Source organism: Apteryx rowi, unplaced genomic scaffold (genome assembly GCF_003343035.1).
Source record: "Apteryx rowi isolate R43461 unplaced genomic scaffold, aptRow1 scaffold_170, whole genome shotgun sequence".
Lineage (NCBI taxonomy): Eukaryota > Metazoa > Chordata > Aves > Apterygiformes > Apterygidae > Apteryx > Apteryx rowi.
The window spans coordinates 159,164-172,964 of record NW_020447975.1 but is presented as its reverse complement, the minus strand read 5'-3'; the positions used below and the strand labels follow the sequence as shown (position 1 = coordinate 172,964).

Genomic DNA, 13,801 nt, shown 5'->3' with positions numbered 1-13,801 from the left:
TGGCTGCTTCTCTTGCTCGCTCTCCATTGCTGCGGACTTGCTTCTCCGTGCTTTCCCCGCCAGCGCCGGGCTCCCCCCCTCCAGCTATGCAAAAACCTGAAGCTTGGGAAGACTTGGCTGCGGAAGGAAAACCCTGGAAATAAACATCCGTGAGCCTTCAGAAGCCATAAAAATAATAAATATCCCATTCCCGAGCTGGCTTGGGCAAGCGCTGCGCTGCTGCTGTGCTCCGGCGAGGTGGCATCACTCAGGGAGCATCGTCCCGGCTGGGCTGCGCYGGCTCAGGACTCGGGGCGGTGGATGGTCCCAAGCTGCCCCCTCTCTCTGGCCCCCGTGCAGCACGCGGAGCCCCGGCGCGGGGTCCAGACCCGGGCAAGAGCAGCCGCGACCCCCACGGCTGCTCCCGGTGCAGACACGACGTTTGCAGCCCGAACGTAACCCAAGGAGAAAAGGAGGAGGGAGGAGAATCTGCTCGGAGGATTCGCAGCGATAATTGTGCTGATCTGGAAAAACGGTTGCAGGGTTTGCTGCCTCCCTCCTTCTGCGAGAGGCTTTCTTGGCCGCGGCGCTCCTGCGGTCTGGCCGCCTCCTGAGCGCGGGGGTTATTCGGGTGGAAGGGCGCAGAGCTGCGAGGCGTTCCTCCGGCGCGGGGGCACCGTCTGCTCCCGCTGTGCCCCTTCCCCATCCCATCGCGAGCCCTCGGGGCTCCCGCGCACCCGTTCACCGCTCCCGGCAGCAGGAGCAGCTACGGGGCATCCCTGCTCCCGGCAGGTTTCTGGGCGCTCGAAAGACTTGGGAGCGCGTGGCATGGATAAAATCCTTGTGTAACGTAAGCAGGAGGTAGCTGGAAACCCAGCGGCTTTGTCACRAGTGTCCCGGTTGTCCGGGGCTGCTCCGCAGGCTGGGCTGCCCCCGCCGTGGGGCACTGCGGAGCACCCGGAAACTTCCCGTCCCTGGGCATCCTTTGGGGCGAATCAGTGCGATCCTGTCACAGACTGCAGAGCCAGCTTGCAGCCGCTGCAGGGTTAGGTCCTTTTATTTGTTTATTTTTTGGAAAATGTTGGGTCTAATCAGAAAAATAGACGTGGTCCCACGTCAGTCCTTGCAGAAGAGCCGCCTCTCGGCACGGCTCAGCCTTTGCTGCCGGCCAGGGAGCCTGTGCTCGGTGCTTTGCATCAGCCCCTCGGAGCAGATCCCGGCCATGCAGGGATGCTCCTGGATAGCTCACCCAGCCGGCGGGGCAGCAGCCGGGGCTCTCCCCGATGGACGCAGCCCCCCAGTCGGCGCAGCCGCACCGTCTCGGCGTGTTGCCTCCCGGGCTCGCCGGTGCTCCGGCACCTCTGACATTCCTGTTCTCCAGCCTCCCGAGGGCCGAGCGTTTCCCCTGCCCGAACCCCAAGGGTTTATCTGGGGTTTCCGAGCCGCCGGGGTGAAAGCAGCGTTCCCTGACTTGCACCTGCTTGCTCCAATGCCAGTGTGCGTGTCCCCATGCTAAAGTGCACCAGGATTTCTATAAAGAAGCAGGAGACGGAGGGGCTCCGCAAGGCAGGGAGAGGCAGGAGCTGGAGCCGGGCCCGCAGGTGCCCACGAGCCAGGATCACCTCATTTCGGAAGCGCATCGTCCTCCGCYGTTGGGTCCTCAGCACACGGGTGAACGTTGTCTTAGTGGTTTTTAAAGCATCCTCGTTACAACGCAGCATTAGCATCTCGGCCATCCTCCTGCAGCTGGAGGTTAGAGGTGTCCTGAAACCGCGTCCTACCTCTGCCCCTGCCTTGCACCCACCCTGCAAAGCCTCCGCAGCCTCCTTGCCGTGGATCTGTAGGAAGAAAGGGCATCCTTCTCCTTCCCATCCCCTATAGCTCGGCTGCACATGGGCCTTTGCAATYGCAGCCCTGTGCAGGGTTTGGAGCACAGTCCTGGGACTCGGACAGCACAGGGCAGCCGGATGGAGCACCACGCTCCGCAGTATCCGAGCGGTGCACTGATGCTCAAATGCACGGAGTGGGAGCACCCACAAATACGGATAGCTGGCAGTAATGGATAATTTTGGAAAGCAAGAGGCAGCTGGGGAGARCTGGAATCGGGGATCAGGGTTTGCTCCAAAAACCCCGGGAGGAAGCCGGAGATCGTGCGAGYCCCGAGGTCCCCGCTGCGAAGCGGCCGCCTGACGCCTGCCGAAAGGCAGCGCCGGGCTCCGAACGCCGCGGTGGAAACCCGCTGCGCGGCCTCGCCTGTAAACACCTCTTCATTACAGTATCCCTAAGTACAAGGGAAAAAATTACACCAGGAAAAACAGGAGAGTATCATTATTGCTGACCACAATATTCTGCGAGTTCCTGAGACATGTTTTGCAACGYGCCCGTCATATGCTATTTTAAGGAGAACTCCGGCAATTTTGCTTGCTGCGACGGCCGTTTAATCGCCGCGGCAGAACACGCGGCTTGCTGCGAAAGGGGTGCTGCGCGCGCCGGGACGAGGCAGGGGCTCGAGCGCTCCTCAGCGCCGTGCCCAGGGATCACGCCGGCTTCCAGGCTGAGCCGCCAAGCCTTGCCCACGGGGCTGGTGCCGTTATTTGGGGAGGCCGGTTGGCGCGGCGTGCGCTCGGCACGCTCTGCCCTTTAGTCTCGGCTTGCAAGCCCGGCGGCCGCGGGAGCGGTGTCGCGCGCGGCCCTGGCTGATGTGCTGCGAGCGTCCCGTGTCCTCGCGGGCGGTCGCCCTTCGTGGCGCTTGCTGCTCCCTCTTACGTCTATGCTGCTTAAAAGGGCCCTGGGTGGAGACGGCTCGCGYGGGAACGGGCTGTGTAATTAGGCGCCTCCCGTCCCTTGGAACAGCCGGCTGAATTACAGCCCTGCTTATGCTTCGCTTTGCAACGAGAAGGTTTGTTAGAAAACAGGCAAAACTCTGATCGGCCCTTAAAAAAAAGCCCCCGGCACCTGGGGCTGAGGTGGAGAGGGATCAGGCTTCGGCTTGTCCCCTCCCGGCTGGCAGAGCCGGGGACGCTGTCCCTAGCCGAGGGACGCCAGAAACCCATTGCAGACGGCGTGAATATCTTCCCCCGCCGCTGCTAATTCCGGGGCCGTTATTCCCAACGCGCCTGCGGCACTTGGAGCCGGGCAGCGTTTTCGTGGCTCGGGGCCGTCCCGGCTTGGCGACCCTGGGGACTCGCGCTGTGGAGCCCCGTTCCCGCGGGGCTGCATCCGCCTCTCCGCAGGGCTGAGCGCGAGCGTTTTCCCCAGCCTTGCGTCGCAGGCTCCCAACGAGAAAGCACCGGGGCTTATTTTCCAATACTGTATTATTCCAAAAGTTTGACTGTGATTTGCTCCTATTTCTGTATCTATTTATTAATGCACATGTGCATGCACTCGCCCTCCTGCCCCAGGGAGCTGGTGCCGGTCTGCGCTCCGGCAGCGAGCACAGCACGTGGAGAGCTGGAGCAGGCCCAGCACGTGGCCTCGCATCACTCTGTGTGCGTCCCGCCGTGCTGGCAGCCGGATGCAATTCCCGTAACGTGGAGCAGGCGACGGCTCGGTCGCCCCGCTCGTCTCAGCAAGGCGCAGGCGCTATCCCGCAGGGGAGCTCTCGCTCCTGTTAAATGCTTTTTGCAAAATTGGGCACGGGCTCCGGGCTGCCCGGTGTTACACAGCTCCTTGGAGAGCACCAAAACCGGCAGATTTTCCATGTGCACCAGCCACCGCCAACCTGCGGCGCAGCCCCTGCGGGCCGGTCTGCATGGGCAGACGGCAGGGAGTCACCTCCAGGGCTTCCTTAACGGAGCAGATCTGTTGTCGGGTCCCGCATCCTCTTCTTTGCTCAGTCCTCCGCTGTTTCTGCTTCTCTCCCTGGACTCCCTCTAGGTATTTCTTTTCCACCATTGCCAACATAGGAAAAAAAAAATTTTTTTCAAAGTCCATTCCTCTGTCATATTCTGTCCAAAGAGCCACAAACCCACTTAAAGTTTTCCACAGCTGAACTCTCCCTTTCCTGAACCTCCTCCATCACTTCTTTGTCCAGTCCCATCTTGAATAAATTAGCTACAAGTGAATTTGTCTTGCAGGAGATTAAGTGTTCCGTTGATTGAAAAACCCTGTGAAAAGCGTCGCTGCTGCTCCGTCCCTCCCCGATCCTCGCGTGCCAGACTCGCCAGCTAGACATACCTTCCTTTCCCGATTTCTTTCCATTTAATCAAAGCGTCTTGGGACTCCAAACGCGCCTCGCGACTCCCCTGCGATGCACGAAGGGCGCCTGTTACTCCGGGGGTTGCGCCGTGAGAGATCGGGTGTCATCTGGGTGCAAAATGCAGGAAAAAGCCGTCGCTGGCCRGCGTCGATGTCCGGGCGGTTCTCACGTGTTCTCGGTTCGGGTTTTGCTCCCTGGGTTGGAGCCGGGAAACGGGAGCGATGGGAGATACCAGCGGGTGCAAGGCGCTGCCTGGGCTCGGGTGTCTTTTGCTGGGCGGAAATGGCCTATAATCGACACCATAAAATGTCCGGTTTTGTGCAGTCGAGCCTCAGAATCTCTTGTTCTAACCTTTGAAATAAGGGCTGAGTGGTCACGAGAAATGGATCCCTGAATCCTCTGTGTTTGGAAGATGAAATTASGCCGGGCCGCTGCCCAAGGCGAGCTTGCAGGGGGAACGGGGAGCGCGGAGGGGCAAGGCTGCGGGCTGACAACGCTCAGCACGGGCTCACGGGTGCTACAGGTAGGAGGAAAGCCTAAATTAAAAGCCCATAATACATAAGGGACRTTTGGCAGAAATTAAAAATTAGGAAATAAAGATTATTTGTGAAAGAAGGAAARCCATCAGGGTAATACCCAAGATTGTCAGAGCAGGACAGTGAAGTTTTTAGAGTACGTTAGGAGCAACGGCCTCGTTTCAGAAGGTGATGGGGCAAAACTGCTGGCACCAACGGGGGAAAAAGGCAGGACTGTGAGCCAATACTCACCTTTTCTTCGAAAAACCTTTCAACACAGGTGTAACCCAGAAGTTCAGGCGATGGAAGGAACCCTGCAGGTTAAAGTGCCTCCGTAAAATTTGGCTTGGTGGCACAGCAGGTTGTTTTAAGGGAGGACTATGTGGTATCAGCGATATGTACAGCAAATTATTAGCATCCGCTAAGGCCAGGGGCGAGCTGTCCCGCGGGACCGGCTCGGCCGCAGCCTTCCCGGTGCTCCGGCTCTCGGCGCCTTCAGCACAGGCAATGACTTCCCGGATGTGCTCCAGCCAAACATGGTTCACTGGGTTCAATGCGGACACAACCGGCAGAAATTAATGTTTATGACACACACAAGTTGGTCAGATAATGTTTTAGCACAGTGTGGGGGGAAAAACAAACAAAACAGTGATTCAGTCAGTACCCAGCGGCTGTTACCTCCAGTCGCTCTAAACACTGGAATAAGAGAGCATTTTAGAGGTGCTGTTGCCCTAAAATGCCAGCAGCCGTGCGCTGTGCGCTCTGTTAATGCTCACGTGAAATGAAACCATTTAAAACAACGTGAAAAAGCTGCAAATTCCAGAATCGAATCCGATGCGTTATTTAGCTGCCTGATAGGAAACTCCCTGCAGTTACCCGCACCGACGCTCCAGACCACAGCTTGTGTGGGACACCATAAGATGGGACAGAGCCTGGTCTCAAATCTCCGGATGACTTGCAAAGCAGAAATTCAGCTTCCGTTTCCCTTACCTCAGGCGCAGCACAGATATTCCTAGAGCATTTCCACTAACATCTTGGTTTCGAGTTTTTTCCAGGATAAAAGCTAAAAACATGTTCTCAAACATATTGCTCCATTGCTCCGAGCAGTCTGTGCTTTTCCCGTTTAATCCTTGTTTTGCTTTTGTTTTCCCCAGAAGGAGTGCATGAAAAGGAAGGAGAGGGGGCTTGTTGGGTTCTTATTTTCTTTTAAAGCTTAATTTATCAGCCAAACTGCGGCTGCCTCGTCAGCCTTTGCAGAGAGCTCTGCTTGCYCCGGCTCGGGCCCCGTCCGGGGGCAGCAGCCGTCCCGGGAGAGCGCGGGGCATGATCCGGGGTGATGCAAAACCGGTGGTGGGTGCTGCAGCCGGCGGCCTCTCGCAAGCATTTGTCATGGTGATTCAGGAAGGGCCCTTTCTTTAGAAGAGAAATGTTTAAACCACAGTTTACAAACCACAGAAATAGAAGAGGCTTGTGACCAGCCTGCGGATTAGCGAGCAGGCCGGTGTCTCCGAGCAGCCCTTGAACTCTGGTAAACATCTGCTCGCTTCCTGTAACTGGTACCGTCACCTTTCCGACAGCTGGAAAAGCCTTTTTCCCTGGCTGCCAAGTTTCCATGAGGATTCGACAACTTCAGATAATTAATCATTTAAATTTAACCCAAAAGGGAAAACAATGCCATTGTCTTGGGAGACAAAAATTCTGCTTTCATTAGCTCCGCAAGCCCTTTGCATTTATGGCAGCGTCCGTAAATGTCTGGGCTTGCTTTGGGCTCTGACGTCGGGCTGGGGAATTGGTGGAATGTGTTGTTTTGCAGTCTCAGATTTTAAAGAGATGCTCTGAGCTATTAAACACTCCTGCTGGGGGTTAGCGAGCGTCGGTTGCTGAGTGGGGCGGCCTAGCTGGGGCTCTGCTGCTGGAGGAAGAGGAAGAGGAGCCCGCGCGGCGCCGCCGTGCATGGGGTGACTCCGATAGCCCAGGTGACGTTCAGGTCTCCGGGTGAGAAAATCGTTCGAGCCGTCAAGGCGTTGCTGCTCTGGGCAGTTAAAGCCTGGTTCTTCTTGGGGGATGAAGAATAAAAAACGAGAATACGTGCTCTTGTTCATGGGGAATTTCTGAGGAGCGCAATGAAAACTGGATGTGAAGTAGGACCGAGGGACCGTTTTTTTCCATAGGTCGGGTCGTCTCTCTTTCTCACCTTCTGAGGTGTCTCAACCTTTATTTCTTTTCATCTTCAAGGTCTTTCCCTCCCCCCACCCCATCTCTCAATACATTTCGCATCTACTCTGTGCCCCCCTCTGAGCACAAGCAAGGGGGTGTCGATAGTGGGGCAGAGAGGAGACATGCGTGAGCTCCCCGCGCTGGCGGGACAGCGGGTATCCAGATTGCCCCAAACTTCTGAATGCTATTGAGGACAGTTTCAGACAGTTGTTATTTTATCCTAATTAATCTCCTCATTAGCGCTGAATTTGTGAGAGGGGAAGTATTTCCATTAAAATCCTTAAGTGCTGCTTAGATTTTGGAGGTTTTGAATTGGTGAGCAATCCCGTCTTGTAGTGATGCAACCAAAGAATTAGTGTTTAATGTCTTTGTAGAATCAGTGTTACAAAAATGACCGTTTCCGTCTAACCAGGAACATCTGTGCTGAGGACAGTTGCTTTTCCAGCCGTTTTATGGGGTGATGCAGAACAAAAGAGGTTCTGTTTACTTGGAGATCTGGACATGGAGGGTTGTTTCAGCTTGCCTCCACCAGAAGGATTTTAAAAGCAAAACGCAGTAGAGCAGATATATTTTGGGCTAACATATTGGGAGCAGAAGACGCCAGTAATCCGTGGTTCGGGATATTTTTGAACTAGCCTGGAAGGAATGGCCGAATTCCTCAGGTTCCGCTCTCCTCCCTCTTTGGTCTGCTGGTTTGTGCTATTCTTGTCAAGTCCACAAGAAAAAGCGAGAAAAATACTTGCAGTGTCCCAGACACACACAGAGAGTGGCCTAGCCAATTGCCTGCACCCTGAGTAGAAGTATGTGTATTTATCAGCTGATGAGCCTCTTATTTTAAGGCACAGATAGTTGCCAAACATCTCAGCCTTCCGCTGAGGTTGTTATCCTAGTGTACCTCTCTGGGCTCTTCATCCTCCAAGCAAAACTCTAGGAAATCCTTTCTTTGAGCTTTCTCAGGGAGAAAACTCCCCGCAGGTCTTAGTGTGCATGACGGTCACCGCTATAACAGCTCCTTGCTTTTGCTCCCAATGTTGCTAGGAAGGAAGTTTCTCCTTTCTAGCGGGGTTCATCACCATCTGCATCCTCAAGCCCATCCTGACGTTCAAAGGTTCATACCTTCAACAGCAGCAAGAGGCGATATCTCTCTTCCCCCGCCAGAAATCGGGGCTGCTGTGGCCCCATAAGGTGACCTTGGAAGGATGCTGATGGCTTCAGCTCCYGTCCTGGACACCAGGGCCGGGTGGTGGAGCTGCATCCTCAACCCTGATGGGGTGGTGGCCTGGGCTGGAGGTGGCTGGGGGACCTCAGCCCCTCCGCGTGCTGCTGGATGCTTTCGCCAGCATTCGCGTGACTGCTCCGCCTGCGGGGTGTAACTTCCAGCCAGGAATGAGTCACTTTATCAAACATTATCATTGCCTGCAGTTGTGGGAAGGGTGAGCCAAGCTGGCTGTCGGCTGCTCCCATTGAGCGCGGTGTCAGGGACGACCGCGTCTTCCTTCCAGCGAGTCACGGGCGGAGGAAGCTCCCTCCAACACGTCGTAAGCAACGTGGGAAGCGCTCGGGCCACGAGTAATTCTGGCCGCCGTCGTCGCCCCCCGGCGTGAGCTGCGGGCTGCTCCCGGGGCTCCGGGCGAGAGCGTGGGGGGCAGCACRGCGCGTGGGGCCGGCGAGCTGCGCTTTGTGGCCACAAGAAAGAYGCGTCTGGCAGGAACCACCAAAACATCTGTTTCTGCCACCGGCGTTTTTTCTCTCCACGAGGCTCCGGCAGCAGCTTACGGCCACCGACGGGCTCGGCCGTTCCCCCGGAGCGATGGGGCTGCCTGCAGCCGCGGGGAGATGGCATCCTCGTGCATGGAGGTGTGCACAGATAAACGTGCCTATGGGTGTACACCTGCTTTCAGGGAAGGAAGGGATACGTTATTGAGCTCTTCTGTGCCGTTTGGGGAYGCGGTATGTCCCCAAGGAAACCTTTATTCACGTAGCTGCTTCTGTCCAAGCGCCTTGTTCAAGCTCAGAGATATTCCCCTCAAAGAGGAATTCCTCCCGTTTCCTTTCCTTCTGACTCTTCCGATGCTGGATACATTGGGGTTTTGTGGCTCACAAGAAGCCATAACTGAAAGCATTTTGACCGCTTCTCCGCGGGGATGGGATTTCGGGTTTTTTTTCCATGAAAAACGGCCCTCACGAGCGGCCTCTGGGTACTGACAGAAACCTCTTCTCTGCAGGCTGGTGGTGGGAGCCCCCTACGAAACCAACGGGCAGCAGAAGACGGGCGACGTCTACAAGTGCCCGGTGAACGGCGACACGCACAGCAACTGCACCAAACTCAACCTAGGTACCCGGCAGCCGCCCCGCGCTGGGCTCGGGGCCGCGGGGCCGCGGGAGGCAAGGGCGCCGTTTCGGCACAGCTGGGTGCACGTGCTTTTTTTTGCTCTTTCAAGACCCCTGCCGCGTTGCCCAGGTTCTCTCCGAGAGCACGAGGGCAGCAGGTTTAGGGAGGATTTTTAGATGAGAAACGAGCTCAGGTGTTCGCGTAACTCCTGGTGCTGGGCTTCGAGAAACATTAGGATAAAGCCGAGCAACTCAGGATAAAATAAAAATGAATGATTATTTACTATTATTTATTTATGATAGCTTAAATTGTTTTGTTTATTAATTGATCAGGATAAAATTATCAGCRGATAAAATTCTTCCCTTGCCGGGTTAGCTCGCGCTTGCCCTCTTTCTCTTGATTGCACCTGCCTTTGATGCAGCCTGAGYGAGAACTGGGATAACCGGGCTGAGAAATAGCAAATAGCCTATTGCATACTCCCATGTGCGTGTGCCGCYGCTGGGGGATGCTCGGATGACGTGCCCCCCAGGGGAAATTTCCCGGGAGCAGGCAGGTTCGCTGCCGGTATCGAGCCCGCCGCTGTGTCTTTGGTATCCGGAGAAACTTCCGTGCAGCCCCACCGCCGCCTCGTGGTGCCGCCTCGGCACAAGGAGCAGATGCCAGGGAGGCAGAGTCCCGCGGCCGGATCCCCTCCAGCCCCGGGAAGGACAGCGCTTCTCATGGAGAGGGAGGAAAGCCCGGTTCTTCTAYACCGCCAAGGTCTGCGGGTGTCTTTGGTCTGCAGAGGCGTAAGCGCAGGAGGAGCTCGTCTGAGCCGTACCGACGTCTCGAGCGCGGCCGCCACCAGACCCCGAGCTACCTGCGTAACGTCGCGACGCGAAAGCCCAAAAGTGCCGTTCGGCCGCTAGAGCAGCATCAGGAGATCCGCGGATTCGTGCGGACGCAGGGAAAAACACGTGGAGTCGGCCACCAGCTCCCAGCCGTAATAACCCACTGCGGCAGCACCCGCGTTGCTGGGCGACTGTAAAATACAGCCGCGAGTGCCAGAGGTCAGAGCTGTTTAGCGAGAGCTTGGCCGGCGTCGTGCTATTCCTCCAGCTCGAGTCCCAGGCCTCTTTCTCAGGGTCTTCCTCTCTCAGGCTAAGCAAGCCCCGGCCGCTGATGCAAGGATACGGGGATATCGCAACCTGACCTTGCCCAAGCCAGCGCAGTGCAAGGCGCTGGGGCGCCGAGGGCGAACGATCCCCCTTCGCTGCCGCCAGCGAGCCCGAGACCAGAGACCCGCGCCGTCGATGGGCATGTCCCCACGGCAGCAGGGAGTGCAGGAACCGGGAACTTTCTCATGATCTTGAGGAACATCGTCTGGGTTCGGGGGAAAAGTCTGGGATTTTTTATACTGGAGCAGCTGTGCAGCTGTCATTTCATTTTTCTTTGTTATTAATCTGAAGTATTCTCGGTTTCGAAGCTGATAAGGCTGGAAGAACTTTGGCTCGTTCAAAATATTCCTGACTGAAAGTGGAAAAAAAAAAAAAGGGAGCCAAATCTATTTTTGTTCGAAAACATTCAGTTTTCATTTTTCTCTTATTTCTAATGACAACATCAAAATTCTTCAAGGAAACAAATCTCTTTTGTTTTTAAATTTGAATTTTACTAAAAAGCAATTTCTTTTTCCATTAGAAACAAATTTTTTAATGAGAAGATCTATTCCATGTGCACATGCTATTTTTTATTTTTAATTAACTTGTCTAGTTAGTGCAATCCATTGGCACCATTTGAATAAAGCCACGTGCAGAGCTGCCCTCCGGGGATGTCAGGCTACAGGAGAACGTGCAGTGGAGATGACCATAGTGGAGCGAAGAGGGGGCCGACACAGGGCCGTGTGGTCCTGCAGGTCTGCCGCTTCCTATTCCGTGCAAAGCAGGCTGGAGATGCCAGCACGAGCCAGCTACGGCTGGGAGCATCCCGGTCCCTATTGCAGAGCTGTGACGCCGATGCGTACACCTGGGCACCCACAGCACTTACGTGTGTCTTCAGCACAGATTAATTATCCGTGGCTGTAGCCACGATCCTGCTAGATTTATAACATGCTCTAAAGCCCCCTTTTCTCCGGATTTGCTGCGGTGTGTATGCAAACAGTGTGAAGCTCGAGGCAAGGCAGGGTGCATGTGGCTGAGACGCAGCGATGGAGGGAGATGCTGGTGGCCAGCCGTCCTCACCTTCCCGCAGCTCCTGAGCCGGGGCGGCTTGGCCCTCCTGCCCTGTGGATCTGCACCGCGTAGGAATGGGCCAGACCCACCAAGCGGGGCTGCAAGAGGTCCTGGGGGGGGGTGAGTTTTGAGCAGATATCCTGCCAATTAAATGGGAAGAAGCTTTTGTGTTAGAAATGACCTTGAGCTGCTYGGCGGGAGGCACAAGTGAGACACACGAAGGAGCTTTCCCCAAGCCGGAGACTTTTAGAAGAGGGCTTGTCCAGGGCCACCTTACCCAGCGTAGGATGCTGAGTTTGGACCGACCTCCCTCGTGCTCCGGGCTGCGGGTCCAGGTTTGCATTTGGGGGCTGAGCCTCCTCTCGATTTAAACCTCAGCAAGGAACTTCCAAAGGCCACAAAAACCATCAAAGAAACCCCCCCAGTTTTACCATAAGATGACCAACTTCTTCCTCTGCGGTTTCCTTCTCGGGTGGAAGGCAAAGGCTCCGGGCGAGCCCTCGGCGAGCGCAGGCAGCCCCGGATCCGGGCAGAGCCGGCCGGTGCCCCGCGAGCCGGCACGCGCTGCCGTGTGCGAGCCCAGCAGCTGCCCGGCCACCGCGCGCTGAGCTAGTTTTGACGGCCTGATGAAACCCTGCTGGAGGAATGAATGAATCAGACAGTGTTTTTGTTAAAGCTAAGAGATATTAATGTTAACCCAAATAAAGGGTTGCCCTGTGGGCCATTCCCAGCTTCGGGATTGCGACAAGAGGAATGGAAGAAATGCACAAATACAAATCAGACGCTAAGTGCGTGTTGGACCAACAATAAAAGATGAGATGCTAGGGCCGCTTGCAGTGTTGTTTCCAAAGATTTACTGTGTAAGAAATGCAGTTTCTGACTTGCTCTTTCATTCCCTAGAAGACATGTTTCTCTTTGTTGGTTGTGGGATTTAGGGAAAAAAAGTCTTATCTCGACAACTGCTTCAAACRGAGCATGAACACAAGTGCCGCAATGTAAACAGGGCAGAGCTGTCTCTCGGGCTTTCAGCTGGAGATACAGGGGAGCAAAACAGAAACGAGGATTTTCACACTCGCGCGAGTCCCGCGGCCGGCACATCGCCCATGCCCGCCCTGCGCACGGCCCGGCACCGCTAACTGCCCTGTTCTCTCTGAAGGAAGAGTGACGCTTTCCAACGTCTCCGAGCGGAAGGACAACATGCGTCTTGGTCTGAGCCTGGCCACCAACCCCAAGGACAACAGCTTCCTGGTAAGAAACGGGACGTTTGCAATAGCTCTACCTCCCTATGCAAGGAGTTGAGGCTTTTCTGTAATATACATAAGTGTATAAAGTTATACAAATATGCAGGCATAAATATATGCATATATTTAAATAGACATATGCACACGCATGCACATGTCTTTCAGCAGCTTTGTATCAGCTGTTTGCTGTTTTAGGATCTAGCTCCAGGGGGGTGGTCTCATGCCAGACTGCCAGCCCGCCGCATCGACAACGTCAAAACACGCTTCCCCGCCGAGCGATGCTCCCGACCTGGGTGTCGCCAGCCTCGGTGGCCGCCCTTGCTGCTGCCTGGCTGCTGCTGCGGCACACGAGCAGCCTGCCCCCGAGCCGGGCGCCCGCGCGCTCCCTGCGGCACCGACGGGTCGCGCTCCCTCTTCTCCGGGGGGGAAGAGGTGCCGACGGAGAGGAGAGCCTGGAGCCAGCGGGTTTCTCCGCCAGCTCCTACTCAGGCCAGCAGGTCCCAAGCGGACGGAAAGCGCCGAGTCCTGTTTGCTGCTCTTTAGCACCTCCAGAGCAATGGCTTAAGAAGTGGCAGTTTAAAGCCGTCACTGACGCTTTATTTTTCCCTCATTTTTATAGGCCTGCAGCCCTCTCTGGTCCCACGAGTGTGGGAGCTCTTACTACACCACAGGAATGTGCTCCAGGGTGAACTCCAACTTCAGATTCTCCAAAACCGTGGCTCCTGCTCTCCAGAGTATGAGAAACAATCTGTTTTGCAGCCTCTAAYGCAAACCCGGCTTTTGAAGTTAAAGAGAATTTTTGTTCTTTAGTCGCTCCAGCACCACTGAGAAAACAAAGCGATGTCAGTATTTAAAAGGAGGCAAGATAGTAGAGGAAATTGTTGCAGGAAAGTGATTCAAAGGGGGTTACGTATGCGGACATCTGGTAAACATTTTCCTTTTGACTGACACTTGGGGAAGACAAAAAATACCTTATTCTTCCAAAAACAGAAATAAAAGTATCCAGAATATTTTATCAGCGCAGTTAGGAAGGCAAAATAGGGAAAGAATTCAAACCCCGGCCACACAATACAAAGAGCTCATTGACTGAAAGCTAAACATCTTGGCCCAAA

General features: G+C 55.3%; 1 protein-coding gene across 1 annotated transcript in view; it reads left to right on the top strand.

Annotated features, from left to right (window-relative positions):
• The window catches only part of ITGA11 (integrin subunit alpha 11), a 61,948-nt gene that overhangs the window by 13,664 nt on the left and 34,483 nt on the right, over positions 1 to 13,801 (top strand). The window contains exons 3-5 of the mRNA XM_026060720.1: positions 9,135 to 9,244; positions 12,605 to 12,696; positions 13,309 to 13,423. Of these exons, the coding sequence (XP_025916505.1) occupies positions 9,135 to 9,244; positions 12,605 to 12,696; positions 13,309 to 13,423 (317 nt within the window). The remainder of the gene's footprint in view (positions 1 to 9,134; positions 9,245 to 12,604; positions 12,697 to 13,308; positions 13,424 to 13,801) is intronic.